This window comes from Zootermopsis nevadensis, unplaced genomic scaffold (genome assembly GCF_977971745.1).
Source record: "Zootermopsis nevadensis isolate Lab colony 2312 unplaced genomic scaffold, Znev_1.0 Znev_ptg000040l, whole genome shotgun sequence".
NCBI lineage: Eukaryota > Metazoa > Arthropoda > Insecta > Blattodea > Termopsidae > Zootermopsis > Zootermopsis nevadensis.
The window spans coordinates 462,078-486,751 of record NW_028259172.1 but is presented as its reverse complement, the minus strand read 5'-3'; the positions used below and the strand labels follow the sequence as shown (position 1 = coordinate 486,751).

Sequence of the window (24,674 nt, the reverse complement as noted above, 5' to 3'; positions counted from 1 at the left end):
ATTTCTTGACTAGCCGACGGACTATTAGATCCTCAAGAATGGAATCGCTTCGGTGACTAACCAAAGTCACGGAAGACGAGAATCATGACGAATTTCAGGATCAGTAAACTTAGGCGTAGTAAAAATAAATCTGTATGCCATAAAATGTGTTTACGATTCATCATTTTAACACTGAGTTGATAATTTAGATGTAACATGCGTAAAATTAATATTGTTGCAAATCTTTAACTTTCGAGAGCCAGAGGTACAGGTTTCTTTCACTGATCAATTTACATCAGGGTTTTGCAACGACAAACCTCGTGTGTAGCATCGCAAGGGTTAAAATATTACAATATAATTCATTCACGAAAGTTAAGAATTTTCAATTACTTTATTTCTTAACTTCTGGTGGAGTTCATAAAAGGGCCCATATCCAAGATAAAATCTTCCAGCCTGAAGAAAAATAAATAAATAATATAACAGAAAGTCGATAGGAAAATCGTGGACGTTTTTGAGCGTGCAACACGAAAAATCACGTGCAGTGTGAAATAGAGGCAGCCCCCTGAGCGGAGAGTGGGCGATTGTCCACGTTCAATAATTTATATCTAATTTACTATTAATACGTCAAACCGAATATAACGGACTCCACACTCAGTTCTAGGCGTCTGAAAAATAAAGGAACTGAACATACAGGAAGTAATTCATGAGAGAAAGAGAGAGAGAGAGAGAGAGAGAGAGAAACACGTTAAGAAACGTACGCTTAGCGTACGAATTAAGTAGAGTTCGCCAGAATCTGACCTTTTACCTTTGAGAATATCGTCTGTGACGTCAGCGTTATTTGGGTCAATTAGCATTTTTTCTACGCGGTGTGCCGATTGCCTGTCCGACTCATTGGTGACGTCACACCGGAATATTTTCCGGCTATCCGCTCGTAGTTATGCGATCGATTTCGACTTCCCACTTCGAAATTATCCAGTTTTCGATTCCCCGGACGGGAATTCCCAAACCAATCACTTGTAGGGTTTCATGTAATGTGTCTGGTATGATTGAACGTTGTTAAATTAATGTAGAATAACAAATTTTATAAAATCCCCTTCAGTCGTTCTAGAGTTGTTATATACGGACAGACAGACGCCTATTTTTGTAATTTATAGTTTCGAACGCCCCTAAAATGGGAATAAAGTAAAATAGGAACAAGTTTAAAAAAGATATCAGATAAAGAGCAGTTTACACTAGCACTCCAACAGCAGATGTCCCGATATGATATGTCTAACACACGAGAAGTATTAACTTGTCGACTGTAGTAATTTGTTTTTATGTTACGTAATGAATCATTCTGGTAAGACGAGCTTCCATTTGGAAACTCGCTGTCTATCACATCCATCTACATTATTAATGCGCGCTATATTTCAGAAATGCTGATTTACAGACCTTTTTACGTGCTGTACATTGGGAAATTAGTTCCGATTATTTCATTCGTATGCTACTTAGGTATACATTACAAGTTTCTAAAACTATGAAACGTGAAATGACATCAAAGAAACAAATGGATATAAGATACACGCCCTATTTTATTTTACTAGTCTTGAAATGATAAAAACATATTTATCCGGGAAACCCCTTCAAGATTGATACGGATCTCAGGCAGTGGCCGTGCGTCTGTCTTATCACATTGTATACAATCAGGGGCAGAACAATAGCTTTATCCTTTTCGGAAATTTGTATTTTAAAAGCAGACGTAATCTATAGTAGAATATAGATTTATGTACGTAATAAATTTAAAAAAATGCCCCCTCCGAGGGTCTCCTCAACCGTTATATATTGGAGTGGAGTAACACCGACAGGTAATAGTAGGTCTAAAGCCAAAGCTGGGGTCCCGACGAAGTATCTCCAACTCGTGTTATCAGCGTTTCGAAGCACTGGTATGTATTTCCTGTCTTTTAAACAATAGAATCTATGATATTCGTGGTTTTAATACCGTGTGTACTTGTCGGTAGGTACCAACGTTCCGGAGGAAAATATTGTCTCGACTTTTAGTCCTGAAGACGGATACACTGCATCTACGTACTTATACGAGGCTCGCTCATTAAATAATGCCCCACATTTTTTTTCTCAGCCAATAATGAAGATAGAAAAGTGTACTTTTACATGCTTGAGATTTGATGTTTCTCGCGTTCGTGTACGGAGTTTCAAATGATTCCAACCGATAGCGGAGCTGTAGTGAACTGTTAAAATGGCGTCTGTGAACGACTCTCGTTACAAGCAACGAGCTGTAATTGAATTTTTTTTTGCTGAAAAAGAAACTGTGGTGAACATTCATAAACGTTTGTGTGCTGTGTATGGAAGCTGTGCAGTCGATAGGAGCACCGTTGGTCGCTGGGCTAAGAGAGTTAAAGCTTCAGGAAGTGAAGAAACCGAGCTCCATGATCTGCCGCGCTCTGGGCGTCCTGCCACAGCCACCACTCCAGACATGTTGAACCGCGCGGATGCCATTATTCGTGAGGATCGGCGCATCACAACTCGACAATTGGCCCAACAGCTTTCAGTCAGCAATGGAAGTGTAATTGCAATTATCCGGGCTCTTGCATATTCGAAGGTGTGCGCAAGATGGGTTCCACGAAGTCTCACAGCAGACCACAGGATTCAAAGGAAAACAATTTCTTCTGAATTGTTGGAAGCGTTTTGATGCTGAGGGATCATTACAGGTGACGAAACCTGGATAAACCACTTTGAGCCGGAGACAAAAAGGCAGTCAATGGAGTGGCATCACCCTCAATCACCGAGAAAGAAGAAATTCAAGACAACTCCCTCCGCCGGAAAAGTCATGATGACTGTCTTTTGGGACAGTGATGGGGTCATTCTTGTGGATGTAATGCCAAGAGGTGCGAGACGCGTACATCGGGACCCTGAAAACCCTCAAGAAGCGTTTCCGACGAGCTCGGCCTCACAAGCATCCAGCAGAAATTTTGCTCCTGCACGACAATGCACGCCCTCACACAAGTCCGAGAACCCGGGAAGAAATCACCAAATTGGGTTGGACGGTGCTGCCCCATCCACCCTCCGACTTTCATCTCTTTGGGCCACTCAAAGATGCTATCCGCGGAACAAGATTTGAAGATGACGAGAGCGTGATTCAAGCAGTGAGGACACGGCTACGTTCACAGGACAAGAGCTGGTACCGGCAAGGCATGCACGCACTTGTTCCACGATGGCGTAAAGCCGTACAAGTTGATGGGGACTATGTGGAAAAATAGTATGTGTAAGGGAAACATTGATTTATATTGTCACTAAATTTCAGCCATCTTGAATAAATATATTCTGAGGAAAAAAATGTGGGGCATTACTTAATGAGCGACCTTCGTAGTTTATTTCAAGTGCAATTTTCCGTTTTCGTACAAATAAAATAACTCACTAAAAGTGAAATCATGCAGAATATGAATTTATGCAGTAATTGCATGATGTAGATAAAGTTTCGAGGAATTTAAGTATTTCCTTATCTCAAGTTCTCTTCCATATAGGCATTTCTTAAACTGGTTTATGAACAAGAAAGAACCTACAGATTCAGATACGCTCGTAAATGATCGTCTCTTCCCATTATAATGAGAATTAGGTATATTCTTAGGTACAGATGCCCGACCTCAAAACGATAACTTACAGTAGCTGAAGTGCGGGATCTTGTATCAATGTCCCATACTTAAAATCGCTATATCAAATGTTTCATAAAATACAGATATACAGCAATACTTAAATGTCAAGTTCTGGAAAAGAGAAGCCGAATCACAACGCTTTACGCTTTCGTCATAAGTTTCGGACTAGTAGACATTACTAGTCTGAATTAATTTCACTTACACAAACGAATTAGGAATGAAACTAGCAATTTAAAGCAAGATATGCAAATAGAAATTTTAATTATACACTGAGTACCCATGTTCTCTTTCAACTACAATTTTCTTCTCTTACTACGCATTAAAACATGTATATCAAACAGCGTGGCTATGATACCGGCACAAAAGGGAAGCAATTTGAAAGCATTGCTTCACGAAATAAGAGTTGCAATTTTGATGAACTGTGCTGTCAACCAGTAAACAGAACTGCTGCAACTGTACTACTCTCTAATCCCCTGCAAAGTAGGCCGAACACAAGACAATATTTCAAATCGCTTCGCTGTAGTAGACATTTTGCAGCCAACTCGTGCACCGTTGCCACTTAAAAAGATTGTTTACTTTCCTTAAGGCTCTTCGTCGTTTTCACTTACATCCGAATATTCTCCTCGGATAGAAGTTTGATGAATTTAAGAATCGGTAACGAGCAAGTACATAATCTGTACTCTTCACTGATTATCACAATAATTAAACCCAGAAACAAGGAACGTAGTACACACGCGGAAATAAAAACAGGACACAAACTCTCAATAAATCGGACATCTTAAATGACTTTGCTGAACAGGGAAAAATAATATTAAAATTACTAAGATGGTAAAGTTGCGTCATATTGTGATATAATAAGTATATATTAAATTTTGTCCGTCTAATCACAATAATTCTTATTAAATATTAAAATATTACAATAATTAACATTTAAAATATTTAAAATATTAAATGATGTTCTTTATCGAAATTTAGGAACTGAAACATGTCGTGAAACATGAAAAATGATGGTCTAATGTAAATCGAATATTTCGATAAAGAACATCATTTAATATTTTAAATATTTTAAATGTTAATTATTGTAATATTTTAATATTTAATAAGAATTATTGTGATTAGACGGACAAAATTTAATATATATTAAAATTACTCTTGAAGAACTGGCGCGTGAAAATTTAGAGACCCGCTAAGCAACTATTAGCTTCTGAAAAATATCCTATACCATGAAGTTCGTTCAAATATTACTGCGTTAGTGCTGTTTAATTTACATACCAAGGCAATGCGTCTGGAGATATGGTCTTCGGCTATACTTATCTTAGAAAATGAAACACAAACCTGTGCATGCTGTAATTTACAATTTCTGAGTTAAATAAAAATGTGTTGTTCACAACACACATATCCCTCCATTATCGCATTCGGTAGAATGTTACACAGTTCAGCCTGATTAATACGCGTTTCGTTAGTCGCATTTGTAACATAAACCTCTTTTTTCAACTTAATTTAATACAATCTATAGTTATTGTGATTCCGTAAATATATAACTCAGAGTTATTGGAAATCTCACAGAAACTTAATCGGGAGTTGCAGTCTACCGTCCCTTAATATCGGACACACAACACATCACTTACAACCCGATATAAAACATCCAAGCACAACCTCCAAATTTAAAGGAAGAGACAAAACTTAAAACCAAACAAATCAATATACGCAACGCAAGATGTACAACAGTTTTTAAAATTGATAGACCTGATGATGATGTAATACACATTGAAACATGTCGTCAATACAAAAAATGTAACAAGATACAGTATCTACTGTGAATGTTATAATTTTAAGTAATTTTAAACAACATTATTTTAAGTTTGTGTATAGACGGAAAATAAAATATTGGAGTAATAAAAAATAATTAAAATGCACTTCATACAGCCACAAATACTGCTGTTGACAAAAATAATTAACAGTAAAGACGCTCACTGCACACAAGCATGAATTATTTTCCTTTTATTTCGTTAAATATAAATCATATCACAGAATGTTTCAAATATAAGCTGTCAATTTTACTACGCTCAACTTTTTATATCATGCAGAACACGTAATTTATTGTACGATGAAATAATTCTTAAAATTTTACAAAGTACTAATTTAGCTGAATATAACGTACGGATTCTACTGGACTGAGCAGGACAAAATTAATTTCGCTTAACTTTCAGTGTAGACCATTCATATCGAACTTCATGAATAGCCAGTAATTTGTTGATCATATAAAACTTTCCGGCGGACAGACACACAGACATTGATACTGTGAGTTCAGACACGTAGTGCAAAGAATTTATAACTCCATGACGCATAATTCTTATCGAGGAAAAATAAATTCCCAAACGTTCGCTACAGTTTTAGCAAGTGTCCCCCAGCGGATATCTTCATACACTCATACCTTATTTCCTTACGATCAATTTTAATAATGTCTTCCTTTATTATCCTAATTCTTACAATTGGTTCTTCCCTTAAGGGTCGTCACCTAATATTTCGTGAAGACTATGAATTATAGAGTTCCCAATTATGCAATTGGTCTCATCGCAAAAGAAATATAGAATACCAATTCTTCATTTGCTTTAACACAATGGGCGCTGTAAACGTTCTCAGAGTTTTATTAAAATTGTTCATTCATGATGAGAAAATTAAGTTGGAGACGGAAAATTTTCTAACGTGCATTTATTGAATTCGACGTATCCAAAGCTGGATTTACTGCCATCTTCGGGCGGTCGGATGACCATGGTCACAAAGTTTCCTGTAGTAACAGCCCTGAGATAGAACCCAGTTACGGTTTAAACTCAGGCCACATTTGTTAAGCGACTGACGAAAACCAAGAAATTTTCTGTTCAATCGAATGGAATAGCTCATGAATGAACGTCAGAGAGTTTAACTACTTGGCAATTATAATGACCAATAGTGGTCGTCAATAAACATGATTTTTCTCGTGATTGGAACATAGAAATGTCAGGTTCGTTACAAAACCAACTTCTGAGATTAAATCCACTTAGAAAAATTGTGATAGTAGGGATATTTTATTGGCAGGTGACTAGATTAGTTGAAAAGTACAATCAATACAGTAACTCAAACACAGACAATTCTTAACATTTTTCAAGCAGACTACAAGAAATAAACGTCAAACCTGTGACCCAAAACACAAGACGTTCTTCAATTTTCCAAGTACAACTTTCTTTTCTTTAGATTATCGACACGTAAAATTTCTGGGAACATGGTAGTGTCAAAAGATCATCATGAAGTTTTGTCTATATTCACCGTAGTACCACAGAAGAACATGAGCCGGGATAGCTCAGTCAGTATAGTGACTAGCTAAGGGCTGGACGGCCGGGATTCGATCCCCGACGGGGGCAGAGGATTTTTCCTCTAGCCTCTGCGTACAGACCGGCTCTGGGGCCCACCCAGCCTCCTCTACAATGGGTACCGGGGTCCTTTCCCGGGGGTAAAGCCGGCCGGGGCGTGATGCTGACCACTCACCCCCATCTAGTGCCGAGGTCAAGGAAGGGAGGAGCTATACCTCCTCTCACCCCAAACGCCTACATGGCGTATAGTGGGACAAACTTTACTTTACTTTTACCACAGAAGAACGCTTAGTATTTTAAGCAGAGAAAAACTGTTACTCTCTTAGACCAGCACCCAATTCTCAAGACCCCAAAGACTCAAGTCCCAAAGACCACCCATTGTCAGTTCTTTTCGTAAAAAGTCTTATATTTATTCGTAGCCACCGTAAGAAGGCTATATTCTGGATCAATAAAGACGTGTGCATTTGTTAAGATAACATTTTACGGTAAAACGTCTCAAGACGAGACGAAATAAGAAAGGTAAACATTAGCATACTGATTTTGCCTCGATTTTATATTACATATGTTTATTTTAGAAAAAGCAGAATACAGAATATTGCATATGGGGCCCCGATAGCTGAAACAAGAAATGTATGAGATTTGTATGGCTGTATTCCGGAAACCGGCCATATACATAACCGATATAAGAGCTGACGGTATCCTAATAAATCGGCACGTAGTCTTCTGAGTTATATTTTGTAAAAACGTCTACCCACAAGATTGAAGCTGTAGGTTCATCCTTAATATCATAATCATCTTCTACAGTCCATCGTGTAATATTGTTGTACATTCTACACAATAGGAAAATGAAGTAGCGCGTTTCTCCGAAACGTCGAATGCATCTTTCAAGTACACATAACATAAAAGTACAGGAGTCAACAGTGAAAGACCACCTTGAAAACGTTAAATATTAAACGAAATAATAACATCAATCTTTTGATAAATAAGATTGGATTAAACTAGCTCCGGGTCATATGACACGATATGTTGTTGGCAGATTTGACCTTCTGGGTCACACTGCAGCATAGGTAGCCACTTGTAATTGACGTCAAAAAACATTTCTTGTAAACGCATAAAATGAGTGCGTTATGTCCCTCTTGCAGTATATGTAATTTTAACGATCACGTACAACTGGCATTTGTCACCTGGAAATGACGGATTGCAATAACATTTTGAACGCGACTGTTTTCATATATATTCATACAGTATCAGATTAACTTACTGTTATAAAATGCGAGACGTCAGGGCACAAAGAAATCAAAGGACGCTTACTGAAAAATGGAGGTATGTCTGTCCTCTGAAGACAAGAATCCTCGCATATAATATCTGCATTTTTAAGACAATATCATGCAAGGAGAACTGTGTGTCCAAGCAGTTACAAGTTTTTCGTTTCTGCTGTACGATCTTGTAAGAAACAGGCCAAACATATTTACTCAAGATAATCGCATTCATAAACGCTGCAGATACCACCAACTCGCTCCATTCTGACTTAAAACAGTCTACATCACAAATATCAACTGATTATGACTACTTAAGAAAATAATTGCTGTTTATTCTGATAATCGCACAACATCCATAAATACTCTGTGTGTGTAAAACGCGTGATGAAGAAGGTAATGTCACCGAGTTTCTTTCAAAAGGTTCTGGCATAATATTACATACTTCATCATAAGTTTATTATATGCTTTGTACTTGTCACAAAAGCCCAACTACAACAACAAATTAATAGTCTCCAAGACGAGACGAGTAAAATTAACTTTGTTACCATAAAACCAAAAATAAATCTTGCTGTATGAGTTATACAAATTGCGGTACATAAATGGATGTCATTTATCATTACGGATAAGCAAAGATAATGAAGCAGTTAGTGTAATTACATAAAGAGACGACGTAATGCATTACGTGTACCAGGAGACATGCCTGCAAGAAATCGTTACGTTTTTAGTCAAGAGATAAATTTGATGTACTCGACATAACATACAGATAATAATACCAATTTGATAACAACACAATTTATTATATTTATATTTATATGTTAACTGCTATTTCCCATATCATGATGATTCATTTTCAAATTAAATTTTCTTTGGATAACGTCGGCATTCACAGATGCAATTTCACCGAAATTAAATATAAGCCGAACATGGAAAAATATCGAGGAAAATCAAGGAAGGTGTGAAGTTATCCGAAATTATAAAAGTACGGAACCGATAACGGGAAGGCGGGAAATACGTAATTCACCGTTTTATTTCAAATAAGTTTGTAGCCAGTCTTTTACAACAACAAGCATCCAAGCTTTTTCTGAATATTATTAAAGTTACAGGTCGGTGAATAAGGAGGTTCAGAAAATGGGGTTTTAGGTCCACGGATAAGACGAGAAAAACTCCGTTTGATTTATCCTACCATTCAAGCAGTTCTACTGGAAGTTTAAATATTTATTATTTCAGAATTAATTATAAACAGATGTGGGGAGTTACTATAAACACGCGTACTAGTAAAATGAGTGCTGTTAAAACGTTGTTAAGCTCCAGACCTTAAGAAATATAAAAGGTACCAGTGCAACGCTAAGTGCTTCTCACTTTTTGCTAATCTTTAATGAACACCGAAGACTTCAAATTCTCTTTAATCGCTAGAACATGAGCGTAAAAAGTGCGCGTTCGGTTTTGAGTGCATACGTTAAAACGACGTCTTTCTTGCGAGTTCACGGATTACATTTAACTGATGCACATTTACTGAAAATACAAACACATTTTTTTTAAAAACCTAATAATAACACAGACATCGGACTGTAATACTTAAACATTTAAAATATTTTACATAAATGTCATGAAAAAATCATAAAGCATAATTTATGCCATGTATAATTTTATTTGAGAAAATCTATACCAATGATATTACACGCTCTCAGTGTGTAATTGGCTGTTTTCCAGGATTTTACGACGTGTAGTGTGACATACGTTTATCAAAACGTCCGTCATCAGGTCACTCTGATGATGGAGGCAGTAAGGATCTCTGAAACGTCGATAAACTACCAGACTACACGACGCATATCGTAAAAGGCATTCTTCAGAACAGATACAGCTCTATGCAAGTATCACGTAAATAAAGGACATCTTTCGACTGGTGTTTAGTAAACAGCTAGTTCCGTTGTTATCTTACTACGGTAACGCAACATTTTTAGTGTCGATAAGTTAAGAAGTTCGGAAGCTCAGGAATGACGCAGACACAACTAATGTACTTGCAAAACGCATTCAATCTCTAAATGTCTCCTAAGATGAAGAAAACAACGAACAATATAAATGTGCATGTTACAGACTATTACTAAAAGCTTGGAATTTCTTGGACATGCTGTATATTATTACTTACTGTCTCTGGCTGCATCCGAACTCGCTGCTAATGCGAAGATTACAAGAAGTCGAACTGCGATAACTGAGTAGTTGAAATACATCCTGTTACTTGTTGAGGTACCAGTAGCCCTGTCTTCAGGTCCAAGAAGAATTCTCTTACAAAATGGTGGCCGAGTCACACTGAACGATTGAATTGCACCCCGTCACAAAAAACACGACAGAATATAAAAAAAGATTCTTCCGTTTAATTATATCTTGATATCAACACCGTAGCACATGCAAATTCCACTTTTACATCTGTAGTTACTTGTCTGTAAAAAAAAATACAACTCTCCACTACTGTGCGAAAAATTCCTGTTTAATTACTATTACAGGCCTTTCGCTTTAATAATTCACTTGAAACGCGTAATACGGAACTACAGGAAAAACTCTGTTAGAACAGTTCGGACACTGAGAATTGTTAATTAAAACACGTACATATCTTTGTTACAAAAAGAGTTCACTAATATTTCAGATGCGTTTGGCGAGGGAAAGTTGGTTGTATTATACATCCCGCTTTGCAGTAAAAACCACTCACTTTTTACTTGCAAGTAGGCCTAACTATCAATACAGTTCCTGAGTTGCTGAGTTCACCAGGTACGAATGATGTAACGACGAGATTACTGAAACTTCATTTTTAATCACTCAAAACACTTATTTACTTTTAAATTTCTAGATTAACATTGAGAAATTACGAATTATGCAAAACACGGAATAGTATTCACTTTTATACATTGATAAATATTAAATGTTTAATAAAAGAAAACGATTTAATTTACTTTGAAAGTTTAAATTCAAGTACAGTATCATACAACTTAGCACTGAGACACTGACAGAGTATAATGTCATGTTTGTAATTCAAAACGTATTTCGTTACTTCACATCGACTAAACATAACCATTTCAGTTGACTGCAACATCTATTTTAGAGTGCAGTACGTAAGAATTTGATTTATCACACCTGTTCCTTCAGTCACTTATACACTCACACATCATTTAACCAGATCAGTTATTTAAATACAAATATAAGGTTCTCAGAGACACACGTCTTTCGTAAAAATATATCCAAAGGTTGAAACTTGCTCGTCAAATGAAACGCAGGTTCACACCAGAATACAACAAGTGACGTCATCACTCGTGCTGGCAGCCTCCTCTCGGCAAACTGAGTGCCTGACCGAGGCACAACCACTTAGATACCTGGCCGCGCAGCTTTGCGCATGCGTATTCTGCAAACACAAAATAATACATTTATTGTTACTGTCCTGTAGTTAAAACATCGAATTCTTTTGACGGTAACACAAAGTTACATTTTTAAATAACCTATATTAGCATAAATATTACAAAACTTTTTCGTATTAGCTTATGTCCTACACGCAGAATTACGACTCTAAAGAAGTTTTCGTATATATTTATAATGATTAATTCTTACTTTTTTAAACGTCAAAAGAATTCGGAAAAAACAGCTATGTCTCGCGTGGGATTCAAAACCACTATCGCAGTACTGGATCGGTCACAATGGTGCCTGTTACGTGCCTAGAAATTACCACAGACGGCAGTTAATGTTTCCCATGAATGAGCATTGGATGGGATGATGAATGTCCGACAAGGCAGATCTCTTACAGCGCCTCTTCGTTTAGAAAGAACGTTCACTTTGCGTGGGGACAGTACAAAACGGAGTGATTGAAGACAAATCTCCCGATCTTGGCGACCAGATCTCTAGGTGCGCAGAACCAGAATAAATGTTTATCTGCCTAATGTCAGCAATCCATCACTGTTACCAGAGCGCACTGAAGGAAGAAAGAGATTGCCTCCAAAGAAGAAAATGAAACGATTAAAGGATTACAATGCGACGTACAAAATTGGAAGCCATTTTAACACTGAAAAGTAATCAGAATTAAATGTATTTGTGCCAAAATTTATGCTAATCGGAAAATGCTTACTGTCACTCATTTGAGAACCTTCTATATACCCGCGTTCTATCTGAAAGCCAAAATGTTAAACCATAATAGACCTGAGTCAATATTTCCGTTGCTCCATCCATGCTGCGTGTACACTCATCACTGGGAATGAAATCTGACAACATTCCATCAAATTTATCAAACTAATCAGCCTGGAAAAGCCGCTGATACTGACTGTTATTCAGAAACGTAATTTCAGTCAATTCATTACGAGAGAAGTTGCAAATCGTGGACGACCACCGCTAGGTGTCGCGCAGGTAGTGCGCGCGTATGACGAAGCGCCGAGAATATCACGCTCTGTAGTTAGCCAAAATTATTATTTCGGGCAGTCTATCACTGCGTTTAAAACGTTACGATTATGCATACAGCAACATCATTACAGGGGCGCGGAATTCAAAGACACGACAATGGTATCAAAATGTAACCTGACCCACAAACCCCAGTAGTAACGTTAAACAATCCAATTAGGAATGGGTATTGTGTGCATTTTGGCGTAAAATTCTATGGGATTCTAATGAAAATTCCTAATGCCTATGTAAAGAAGAGGTGTTGTTTAATTATAGATTAAGCTCGCAAAGAAAAAAGATGAAAAATTGCATAAAACGTTTTAGTCATTAAACCTGAAGGGCACTTGGGAAATCAAGGCGTAGTTGAAATTACGCGTTAAATCCGATTTTAAAGACTGTACTGCATAATATACGGCGAAGGATAGGGCCCACTGACGAGACTTTCGAAGAATGTGACGAGATTTGCGATTTTAAAAATTATTCCGTTAAATTTGAGCAGACAAAACAGTCGAATGCTGTGCTCGCATCTTGCTTGCCCCCATTCGGTGTTTAATGCGCCCACCAAGTTCTCAAATTACACGCGATGTGAGACCCAGAACGTAACAAGATTTAACAAATTTAAAGTTTCAAATACCTACTTCTGTAGGCCCTATGGCAGTTTTATACTTCAATTAAATAAAGTGAAAATGTGTTTCAATAATATTCACATTTGTGTCTGCTTGCGGGAAAACAGACGAACGAAAAATATGTGCAGAGCTTAAGCTTAAAATTAGTAAAAGTAGGCGGTTGTGATTTTCACGTAAACACGATGGTTCCCAAAACAGTCGCCTGTTTGCCGAGCGGCCCTTATTAGACAAAGAGTTTGACAATCCTCATACAGAGGGATGGTCTCCGCGAACGAACAGTAGCAGATTGCAGACCTACGGAAACTAGGGACCTGTTAGGGACGGCTGTTGAAGCTAATAGAGACCTAAGTTTGGACGGAAAAAGAATTCTCCACCGTCGGATGACGGCGGTAATAAGAAACGGTTTTGAATTTTCAAAATTAGTGTTCATGCAAGAAAATTTGGCTTGCATTGTTGAAGTCCTAAGTTGTTCGTTCAAATATCTTCAGTTTGCGTCGATGCAAATCAGTGTTATGTGTTCGCGCAAGAAACTTCAGACTGCAATGGTAAGATTCTATATAAATGTCAATGTTCTAATTACAGTAAACGACCAAATGACGGAATCATATAATTTTTTAAAACTGATACAAATCAAGTACGTCCTTCAGATTCAGTGGAAAACTAATATGGCACTTGAAGCTCCGGGATCTTTTGGAAATGAATTCTCATCCGTCCCCTTATGACATCGAAAATCATAAAATGATTTGGGCTATCTATCGCGAATAAATATCAAGTTATCCCCTGTTGCTTTTCTCTGTACAGCTTCCAGGTTCAATATACTGTTTTGCCTATGTTCCTGTAGAAGCTTAATAAAATTCATTTGAAATGCTTTATTCCATATAAAACACAAACAGTTACTAATTAATTATGTGTTCGTCTCATAGGAAATTTGTTACACAAGCGGTGAATGTTTATTTTAATGAAAGTGAAACACGTATGCATGTTTGACTAAGGATTCATATTATGAAAGCAAGTACAATTACAATATTAAATCAAAATGTATACATTGTTAATATTTCAAAAATACTCCGAACACGCAGAATATAAGAAATAAGGGATGCGAATCATACAACATGCCATAATTAACCACTACAGCATAATAATTTCGCCTGTTTTGACGCTGGAGAATCTTGTATAATACAGAGTTTCATCATTTACTTACCACAAATGCTGCTAAGATGATAATTTAATGATCAGGTGTGGAACAGGGTGTGTAGTACGGAAGGGGATTATAATAAATTTTACAAAATTTAGTTGAGGAACCTAATGGGGAAAGACATATTCGTAGATATGATGACAATGTTAAAATGAATCTTGAGGGAAAAGGTGGGATGTGGAATGGATTTATCTGGCTCAGAAATATTGTAAACTTGATATGAGCCCTCGAAGGTGAGGGATTTCTTGATGAGGCAGCAGGTGCGACAGCGCCTAACCGCGGTGTCCAGTTGCCCCTCAAAATAGAAACTTTGAATTCGTCACCGATATACTTCATAGCGTGTCAAAGTAAAGCATGGGTTTACAGATGCTTGAGTTACTAATATTTTTTTTTCTGAGAGAAAAAGTGTGATAAAGAACACTAACTGGTTAGTCCTGTAAACGCCCATCCGATCCAAAACGAAAACAAAATGTCGCTGGTTTTACACAAGAACACAGAGCAGAGTGTTTACTGAGTATGCAAGACAGAAAATAGACATACGGACTTTCTGCAACTTTTCAGAAACAGAACAACAGATTGGTCACGCGTAGGTACATATGAGGTGCCTCTCACTCAAATTTGTTATGCAGAAAATGTGTGTCGGGGCGTAGGTTTATAACCTCCCGAATGCTAAATTTGACTACCGTGTTAATTTTAAAATATTAAATTTCCGAAATAAAAGATGTACATATACTAGAGATAAAATTAATTAAACTTACTATTTAATGAGAAGCTTGTTGTGTTGGACACTCAAATAGTCGGAGGAGCTGACGTGCAATAGAACAATCAGATAGGAAATATATACAAAGTTTTGGGAAGGAAACCAACTGTAAACCACACATACGGAATATCGAGAAAAATATTAATTTGTTTGTCGACTCTGAATATATAGGTCTATACGTCGTGTCGGATTAAATTTGAATACCATCATGAATAATGATTATAAAACAGAGCGTGACTGCCGTGGTCGATTTTAAGTTACCACACCAGGATCTACATAAACGGGTTGATAAAAACTATGAAAGGCATAAATCCAACACCTAACATTCAAAAACCGAGTTATCGCCTAACTTTACGCTACAGTGTTACTGTCAACCTAACCGTTCAGTCACAATCCAGAATTTGTTGTAACTGTGCTAAAAGGAATTCTTATTTGTGATACCACATGAATAAAATTTAAAATTCAAGGATTCTGCATTGAATCTTGGCTAGCAGGGAAGGAGGGACAAGTTATTAAACCGAAACTTATGGAAATTGGACGTAAAAACCCGAACTGCATTTTCTTGGCTCAGCGTCACGTCCGCTTTCATTGTCACTGTTCCATCTCCTACTGTTGTCATCAGCGCCTAGTACAAACCCCCTACGACCCCAACAGCCAAGTGCCCGAATGTCAAATTGAAATTCTGGCAACTGTATTAAAATAAATCTACCAAAGTGTGCATCACATAAACACATATCTAGGACAAAGAAATAAGTTGGTGTAAGATTTGAGGTTTTCACAGCGGTGAGTATGAAGATTTCCGTCTTCTGGGTTATTGCGCTGTGTAGTCTGGCGATGTTAACCAACGTTTCGGAGGTCATACTGCCTCCATCATCAGAGTATAAAGATTTCGGTCTTCTGGGTTGTTGCGCTGTGTAGTCTGGTCGATGTTTACCAACGTTTCGGAGGTCATACTGCCTCCATCATCAGGACGATGAGTATGAAGATTTCTGTCTTCTGGGTTGTTGCGCTGTGTAGTCTGGTCGATGTTAACCAACGTTTCAGAGGTCATACTGCCTCCGTCATCAGGGCGATGAGTATGAAGATTTCGGTCTTCTGGGTTGTTGCGCTGTGTAGTCTGGCGATGTTAACCAACGTTTCGGAGGTCATACTGCCTCCATCATCAGAGTATAAAGATTTCGGTCTTCTGGGTTGTTGCGCTGTGTAGTCTGGTCGATGTTTACCAACGTTTCGGAGGTCATACTGCCTCCATCATCAGGACGATGAGTATGAAGATTTCTGTCTTCTGGGTTGTTGCGCTGTGTAGTCTGGTCGATGTTAACCAACGTTTCAGAGGTCATACTGCCTCCGTCATCAGGGCGATGAGTATGAAGATTTCGGTCTTCTGGGTTGTTGCGCTGTGTAGTCTGGCGATGTTAACCAACGTTTCGGAGGTCATACTGCCTCCATCATCAGAGTATAAAGATTTCGGTCTTCTGGGTTGTTGCGCTGTGTAGTCTGGTCGATGTTTACCAACGTTTCGGAGGTCATACTGCCTCCATCATCAGGACGATGAGTATGAAGATTTCTGTCTTCTGGGTTGTTGCGCCGTGTAGTCTGGTCGATGATAACCAACGTTACAGAGGTCATACTGCCTCCATCATCAGAGTATAAAGATTTCGGTCTTCTGGGTTGTTGCGCTGTGTAGTCTGGTCGATGTTCACCAACGTTTCGGAGGTCATACTGCCTCCATCATCAGGACGATGAGTATGAAGATTTCTGTCTTCTGGGTTGTTGCGCTGTGTAGTCTGGTCGATGTTAACCAACGTTTCAGAGGTCATACTGCCTCCATCTTCAGGGCGATGAGTATGAATATTTCCGTCTTCTGGGTTGTTGCGCTGTGTAGTCTGGTCGATGTTAACCAACGTTTCGGAGGTCATACTGCCTCCGTCATCAGATTATGAAGATTTCTGTCTTCTGGGTTGTTGCGCCGTGTAGTCTGGTCGATGTTAACCAACGTTTCAGAGGTCACACTGCCTCCATCATCAGGGCGATTAAAAGTATGAAGATTTCCGTCTTCTGGGTTGTTGAGCTGTGTAGTCTGGTCGATGTTTACCAACGTTTCGGAGGTCATGCTGCCTCCATCATCGGGGCGATGAGTATGAAGATTTCTGTCTTCTGGGTTGTTGCGCTGCATAGTATGGTCGATGTTTACCAACGTTTCAGAGGTCCTACTGCCTCCGTCATCAGGGCGATGAAACGTTGGTTAACATCGACCAGACTACACGGCGCAACAACCCAGAAGACAACAATCTTCAAATCTGTTGGTTTTTGAATCCTAAAAATTATAATTAATTACCAAGGTTCTCTACAGACGAGTATTCAACAGAATGTCTGTCAGTTTCGCAGATGTGCCGTGTGCAGTGTTGGACTCCCCCTGGCGGAAGTAGACTTAGGAGCTACCGCGCCTCTAAACCCACAAACACACACATACTCCATTCGAAAACACGGACAGTATTTTAAAATATGCCACGGCCGTCTCCTTTTAAATCAATGACGTCGTCATTTGTGAACAACGTGATTTTCTGTCGGACCAAATCCAATATTCGAAAATTCAATTTTCAGTACAAAGTGGGATCCAATTCAAATGAGACAAGTTCTGAATTGTCCGTACTCCATTCGTGGAAACAAATGAGGCAAAGAAAGATTTTACTTATTAATATTTCAAACAAAAACTTTAATCCTGTTGGGACAAGACGCCTCAGTCATGTAGCAGGCAGTCGGTATTATAGCCGCTCAGTTTTATAGGAGCTTCGCTCCTTGGTAATCACTTGACTCTCTTCAGGGGTGTTAACGGTATGTAACTCCCGACAACGAGAGGCTTCCTTTATCGCTGAATATAATACTTTATTTATAAACAATTTAATTATATAAGAATGAATACATATGTGCAGATGATAATACTTGGCTTTAGCCACAAGACGATGATCTCAGAACTGTTGGGTTTGCGTGCGGCTACCTCAAAAGTTTGTTGAAGAGTCCCCTCTCAACCTATTTAATGCATAAGGTCCAGCAACATTATCTGCTGAGTCACAATGAATCATCAAGTCTAACTAACTTTCTACACATTTCCGCCATAATAATATGACACTTGGGACTACACCCAATTCACGACAGTTTATTGCCCAGGTGTAGAAACACAAGACTCCTGGGAACCGAAGGTCCTCGGACGTCTTTGTCCTAAACAGTTAGGTATATCGTATGCCATGAACTAGAAGTAACCATCCCAGTATTACCCTCGAAACACAACAACAAGTTAGAATTTTGAAACGAAAAGTAAAAAAAGAAATTCAGCCTAATAAAATAATAAAAGAACTAAATGGTAGGATCAAATTACCTCAGCAGAAGATGTAATTTGGACCGTTACAGTATTGATAAACAGTACTTTGTTGGACGTATGATTAAAGGCGGCTTTGCTCAAATGATAGGCTACTTGTGTCCACCAGAAAAATAGACAGACATGTCGGAGCTTTATTTTCATTGCACTATTCACAGCGGAGTACGGCACTGGCTTTATTTGCAGACAGAAAGAAAGAGAAACAAAGCAATGATGGAAAAAATCCAGCTGAAATCGCCGTGAATCGTTGAAATAAAATCTTTGTCCGTGTTAGTGCAGGTGATCATAGTTTTTCACCAAATGGCGGTAAAAATTAATTCCGCAATTTTTCAGAAACACGATGTGAACTGTGAACTTCTACGCAGTAACTAGTAACACTAAGTAACGGTTTACTTAAATAAACTTGAAACTGATATAAAAACATAGGAAAAAATTTTCTTATTCCTAATTCCAAGGAAAGTCACGAATATATATATATATATATATATATATATATATATATACATATATAATGTGTGTGTGTGTGTGTGTGTGAATTTTATAATCATAATGACATTTTGAATTCAAATCTGACAGAAGGGACAACAGACCTCAGTATGGGGCATACATGATGTTCCGGTGAGACGTTCTTAACTTGAAATCTAAAATTAGATACCTTGTTTTATTTCGTAACAACGGATTACGCCAACTTTGCAGACAGATGTCTGTACATACCCATGGTTCCTACGTATATCTGCATGTGAGAAATGGCGCAAATCATGCGTTATTTTCGGGTTAAGTGTTTCGCTGGAACACGAAGGGATCTCTAGAGGATATAGGTGCCACATTAACAAGGGCAAATCAACTTTCGGTCCGTGAGCGTCTAATTTATAATCTAATCATTGAACTTCAAATTTTCATGGCAAGAGTGAGTGGTCAATACCATTTCACGGGAGAAAATACAACAGGAAAATTACGTAACAATCCCAAAACGAAATACAATTACAGTTATGGCTACAGAATTTCTGTAGTAATACAGTATGATTCCAAATTAAGTACCTCTTCAAACTTTCAATTTTGCTTAAGAATGCATCATCAGATACGTCAAAGAAAATCAGAAAGGCTGGAACTCAATGCTTTAAATCAGATTAGTCATACAATGTCTGGAAAAAATACATTTCCAGGCGCGTTTGAATCCAGTAGCTTTGACAATATATTATTCCATCTGTCTGTCTGCGTGTAACGACTCCATAAGGGCTGGACGGATATTCATGAAATTTTATATAGGCCCTTTTCACTAAATTTTATCGAATATTTAAATCTTTGTTAAAAACACACAACAATAACGATAACTTTACACAAGAACCTACAAGCATTTCCGATCAGAACTGACTCGGTGTGGTATTCCCAGATACCTTCACTACAATGTTCACTTTCTTTATCATGGCTTCTATGGTTATTCCGTTATATCATGAAGGTTAGAGTCTTCTGGGATATTGCACGCTGTAATCTCAACGAAGTTAACCGACCTTTCAGAGGTAGCCTTGATAAAGAACCTCTGGAAATAAGAAGATTTATGTCTTCTGGGTTGTTACGCTGTGTAGTCTGGTCGATGTTAACCAGCGTTTCAGAGGTCATACTGCCTCCGTCATCAGGGCGATGAGTATGAAGATTTCTGTCTTCTGGGTTGTTGCGCTGTGTAGTCTGGTCGATGTTAACCAACGTTTCAGAGGTCATACTGCCTTCATCATCAGAGCGATTCTTAGTATGAAGATTTCTGTCTTCTGGGTTGTTGCGCTGTGTAGTCTGGTCGATGTTAACCAACGTTTCAGAGGTCATACTGCCTCCATCATCAGAGCGATTCTTAGTATGAAGATTTCTGTCTTCTGGGTTGTTGCGCTGTGTAGTCTGGTCGATGTTAACCAACGTTTCAGAGGTCATACTGCCTCCATCATCAGAGCGATTCTTAGTACGAAGATTTCTGTCTTCTGGGTTGTTGCGCTGTGTAGTCTGGTCGATGTTAACCAACGTGTCAGAGGTCGTACTGCCTCCGTCATCAAGGGGATGAGTATGAAGATTTCTGTCTTCTGGGTTGTTGCGCTGTGTAGTCTGGTCGATGTTAACCAACGTTTCAGAGGTCATACTGCCTCCGTCATCAGGGCGATGAGTATGAAGATTTCTGTCTTCTGGGTTGTTGCGCTGTGTAGTCTGGTCGATGTTAACCAACGTGTCAGAGGTCGTACTGCCTCCGTCATCAGGGCGATGAGTATGAAGATTTCTGTCTTCTGGGTTGTTGCGCTGTGTAGTCTGGTCGATGTTAACCAGCGTTTCAGAGGTCATACTGCCTCCGTCATCAGGGCGATGAGTATGAAGATTTCTGTCTTCTGGGTTGTTGCGCTGTGTAGTCTGGTCGATGTTAACCAACGTTTCAGAGGTCATACTGCCTCCGTCATCAGGGCGATGAGTATGAAGATTTCTGTCTTCTGGGTTGTTGCGCTGTGTAGTCTGGTCGATGTTAACCAACGTGTCAGAGGTCGTACTGCCTCCGTCATCAAGGGGATGAGTATGAAGATTTCTGTCTTCTGGGTTGTTGCGCTGTGTAGTCTGGTCGATGTTAACCAACGTTTCAGAGGTCATACTGCCTCCGTCATCAGGGCGATGAGTATGAAGATTTCTGTCTTCTGGGTTGTTGCGCTGTGTAGTCTGGTCGATGTTAACCAACGTTTCAGAGGTCATACTACCTCCATCATCAGGGCGATGAGTATGAAGATTTCTGTCTTCTGGGTTGTTGCGCTGTGTAGTCTGGTCGATGTTTAACGTTTCAGAGGTCATACTGCCTCCGTCATCAGGGCAGACTAGACCAGACTACACAGCGCAACAACCCAGAAGACAGGAATCTTCATACTAAGAATCGCCCTGATGATGGAGGCAGTATGACCCCAGAAACGTTGTTAAACATCGACCAGACTACACAGCGCAACAACCCAGAAGACAGAAATCTTCAGACTCACCGCTTTGAAAACCTCAAATCTTACAACCTCTGGGAAGCCTGCCAACTTCTGTAAGACTACACGGCGCAATATCCCAGAAGGCTGTGATCTTCATGCACGCCGACTTGGGAAACTTTATTTTCACTTATTACATCTTCTTCTCATCTAAACCTCGCTGTATAATCCTCCTGTATTTTGTGCCACAATAGACAGAAATCTTCAGACTCACCGCTTTGAAAACCTCAAATCTTACAACCTCTGGGAAGCCTGCCAACTTCTGTAAGACTACACGGCGCAATATCCCAGAAGGCTGTGATCTTCATGCACGCCGACTTGGGAAACTTTATTTTCACTTATTACATCTTCTTCTCATCTAAACCTCGCTGTATAATCCTCCTGTATTTTGTGCCACAATCTAATCATCGTTATACTACCAGGCGAAGAATACAAATTATAAAGATCCTCATAATGAAATTATCTCAGATCTCCTACTACTTCCTTTATCTAAGGTCAGACACTCTCCTAAAGATTTTATTCCCGAACACAATCAAAATGTTCCAATACGTTGCACCCTTAGATTTGCAGAGCGACACATACCTCTGTTTTGCACTGTGCCACAACACATGGCGTGCGTACTTTATGGACGTGCGTGAAGGAACAAAACCAAGTGGTTTTGCTCGTTCAGTCACTAAAACACCACAATTAGGGGTGCTCCCCCGCTGCGCGGGGGAGCAAGACGGTGGGCTCATAATCCTGTCAGCATCAGATCTTTTCGAAAGCTGGAAAGAAAAATCCCATTACGTTTAACCTACGCATTCTCCACTGAAACTGGAATGTTTTCTCTAATACACGTTCCAGAGGGCGGTTCTCGCCTTATTTATTTGCTTATTAGTGGTATAGAGTTTGTTTTAAATGGACAATTTAAAATAAATTTTAGACTCATTTTCCGCTCTGTGAAATTTCGCAAATTTTAGATGGAACACAACTATTCGGAATAAGATGGTTGCCTTCTGGGTTGCAGCGCCGTGTCGTCTCGTAGGGGTTTACGTTTCAGACTACACGACGCTACAACCCAGAAGTCGGCCATTTTCTTACCCATCGCCGTGAGAACCTCAAACTCTACTATTCGGAAGACGTACACACACAGGTGGGAAAATATTATTAAAATTTATCTTACAGAAATATGGTAGGAGGATGAGGACTTGGCTTTATTTTGATCAGGATACGAATCGGTATCGGGCTTTTGCGAACACGGTAATGAACCTTCAGGTTCTATAAACGGACTATTTGCGCTTCTTATATGAGCATTAACGAACTGAAAATAAGATTCAATAATAAATTGTATGCTGTAGAAATGTTACGTTAAGCGTAAACTTCCAAATTTTTCATGAAATATTTTGGTCGTGTGACAGCAAAATTGAGCTTCATGAAAAGGTATTTTCTCTCTTCACCATCAGTATTTCCACTGCGTCAACCCAACCCTGGCGTTAATAATCAGTGGCGGGTAAATGAAATTTAATATTCACCTACAATTACTACCAAGAAAAATATCCCCTACTTACGAGTTCATGGGTTTATGTCACGACAGATACGGTTGGTAACAACTCAAATAAATAAACTTTAATACTTCTAGTGTTACTAACGTCATATTGCTAATCATTGGTTTATTTCCATTCATGTCTTCTCAGTCTCTTTATGCCAATAGTTCATAGCGATCCCAGTTTACATGAAGATTAAAATGGAACATGTTCCATCTTCCCTTGAGATCCATTATACATTCTGTCCTTGCTCCGTCTCTCCATTTTCGTTCTATTATTGTACATCTTCTGTATCCCGCCACGGTGGTCTAGCGGTTAGAACGCTGGCCTTGTAATCCTGGGGTCTCGGGTTCGATTTATAACTTGTGTTGGGCAAGGCCGTGGTCTAGGCAACACGGAGTTTTCCTCCGTGGCATCCCAACAATTACTCCATTCACACACAGAAGAAGGCAATGGCAAACCACTTCTGGATCATCTGCCAAGAACGTATATAAACAGGTCCCAGTCCGAGAAAAGGATGGAAGGATCCTGTTCATATGGACCTGTCGTCAGACAGAACACTAAATAATAATAAATAAATAGGTTACAGTTACATCTCTTGAACTAAGGGTCCGGTAAGACTATAATATGACAGACAAAGACAGAGAATGCGTGTCGAGAGAAAGAGTGAGATGAGGTGAATCTAAGAAGGGGGACAGATATTATTAAGACGGGTCACAGGCTAAAACGTTCCCCAAAAAACCTGTTCTATTTCCTTCCTTGTCTTGACCGACAGAGGTCACTGATCGAGACCCGAACAAGATTTGTTCCCTGTTTATCTTACGCAGAATGACTTTTAGTGAGGTTTGAGATTCCGAGGGCGAATGGTATGTACGATGGTGCCAGCAAGAACCTTCGAAACGTCGGTAAACTTCTACCAGACTACACGGAGCAACATCCTATGAGTCACCTCTGTTCCCTGCGTTGTTATGACCTAAAAACAAACATCGATTAAATATCATTGCATGAAATGAGAACTGTGGCTTTCGCGGAACATAAAAGGTCGGAGTAAAATCACGAAATTTGTTTTTGGAAAATCTCGGTCTCGGCTGAAATTCGAAACAGGCATGTACGTAAGAAGTGTTACCGCTTCGAGCATGAATTAGTTATCTTTCACCATTAAGATGGTTTCATAAAAAAGCAGAAGATATTTGAAGTTCGTTTAAAAGTTTTATTCTTAGATTTAGACCGAAAATAGAGTTTATTTCTTCCCCTTATGACATTTCGCGGGCGTGTTTAAGGTTTTATTTATGTGCAATGTATGATTCTCAGAATAAACACAGATTATTTACCTTAAAAGCATTAACCAGTTGATCTTTGTCACAGAGACAAGTTGTGGTTTCTTTGAGGAAGAAGGGAAGTTTCCATTTAGAACTTCATCCTTTCATAACAACGCAAACCAACGTACACTCGTCTGAAGTTCCCTGTCGGTCCAACCCGACTTTTTATAAGACATCACCAAACGTCCGCGTTCACGAACTGAAAATCTAGAAGTAATATAACATTTCCCAAGATGTTGTATAATTCTA

General features: G+C 38.8%; 1 protein-coding gene across 4 annotated transcripts in view; it reads right to left on the bottom strand.

The window, feature by feature from the left end:
- LOC147871749 (uncharacterized) overlaps positions 1 to 16,805 on the bottom strand; it is a 260,188-nt gene extending 243,383 nt beyond the window's left edge. For all 4 annotated transcript variants that reach the window (XR_015538348.1, XR_015538349.1, XM_087360224.1 and 1 more), the window contains exon 1: positions 10,379 to 16,805. Coding sequence is in view for 2 of the 4 variants with exons in the window: in XM_087360224.1 (XP_087216350.1) it covers positions 10,379 to 10,460 (82 nt within the window). In the remaining 2 variants the exon portion in view is untranslated. The remainder of the gene's footprint in view (positions 1 to 10,378) is intronic.
- Positions 16,806 to 24,674: the final 7,869 nt, after the last annotated feature.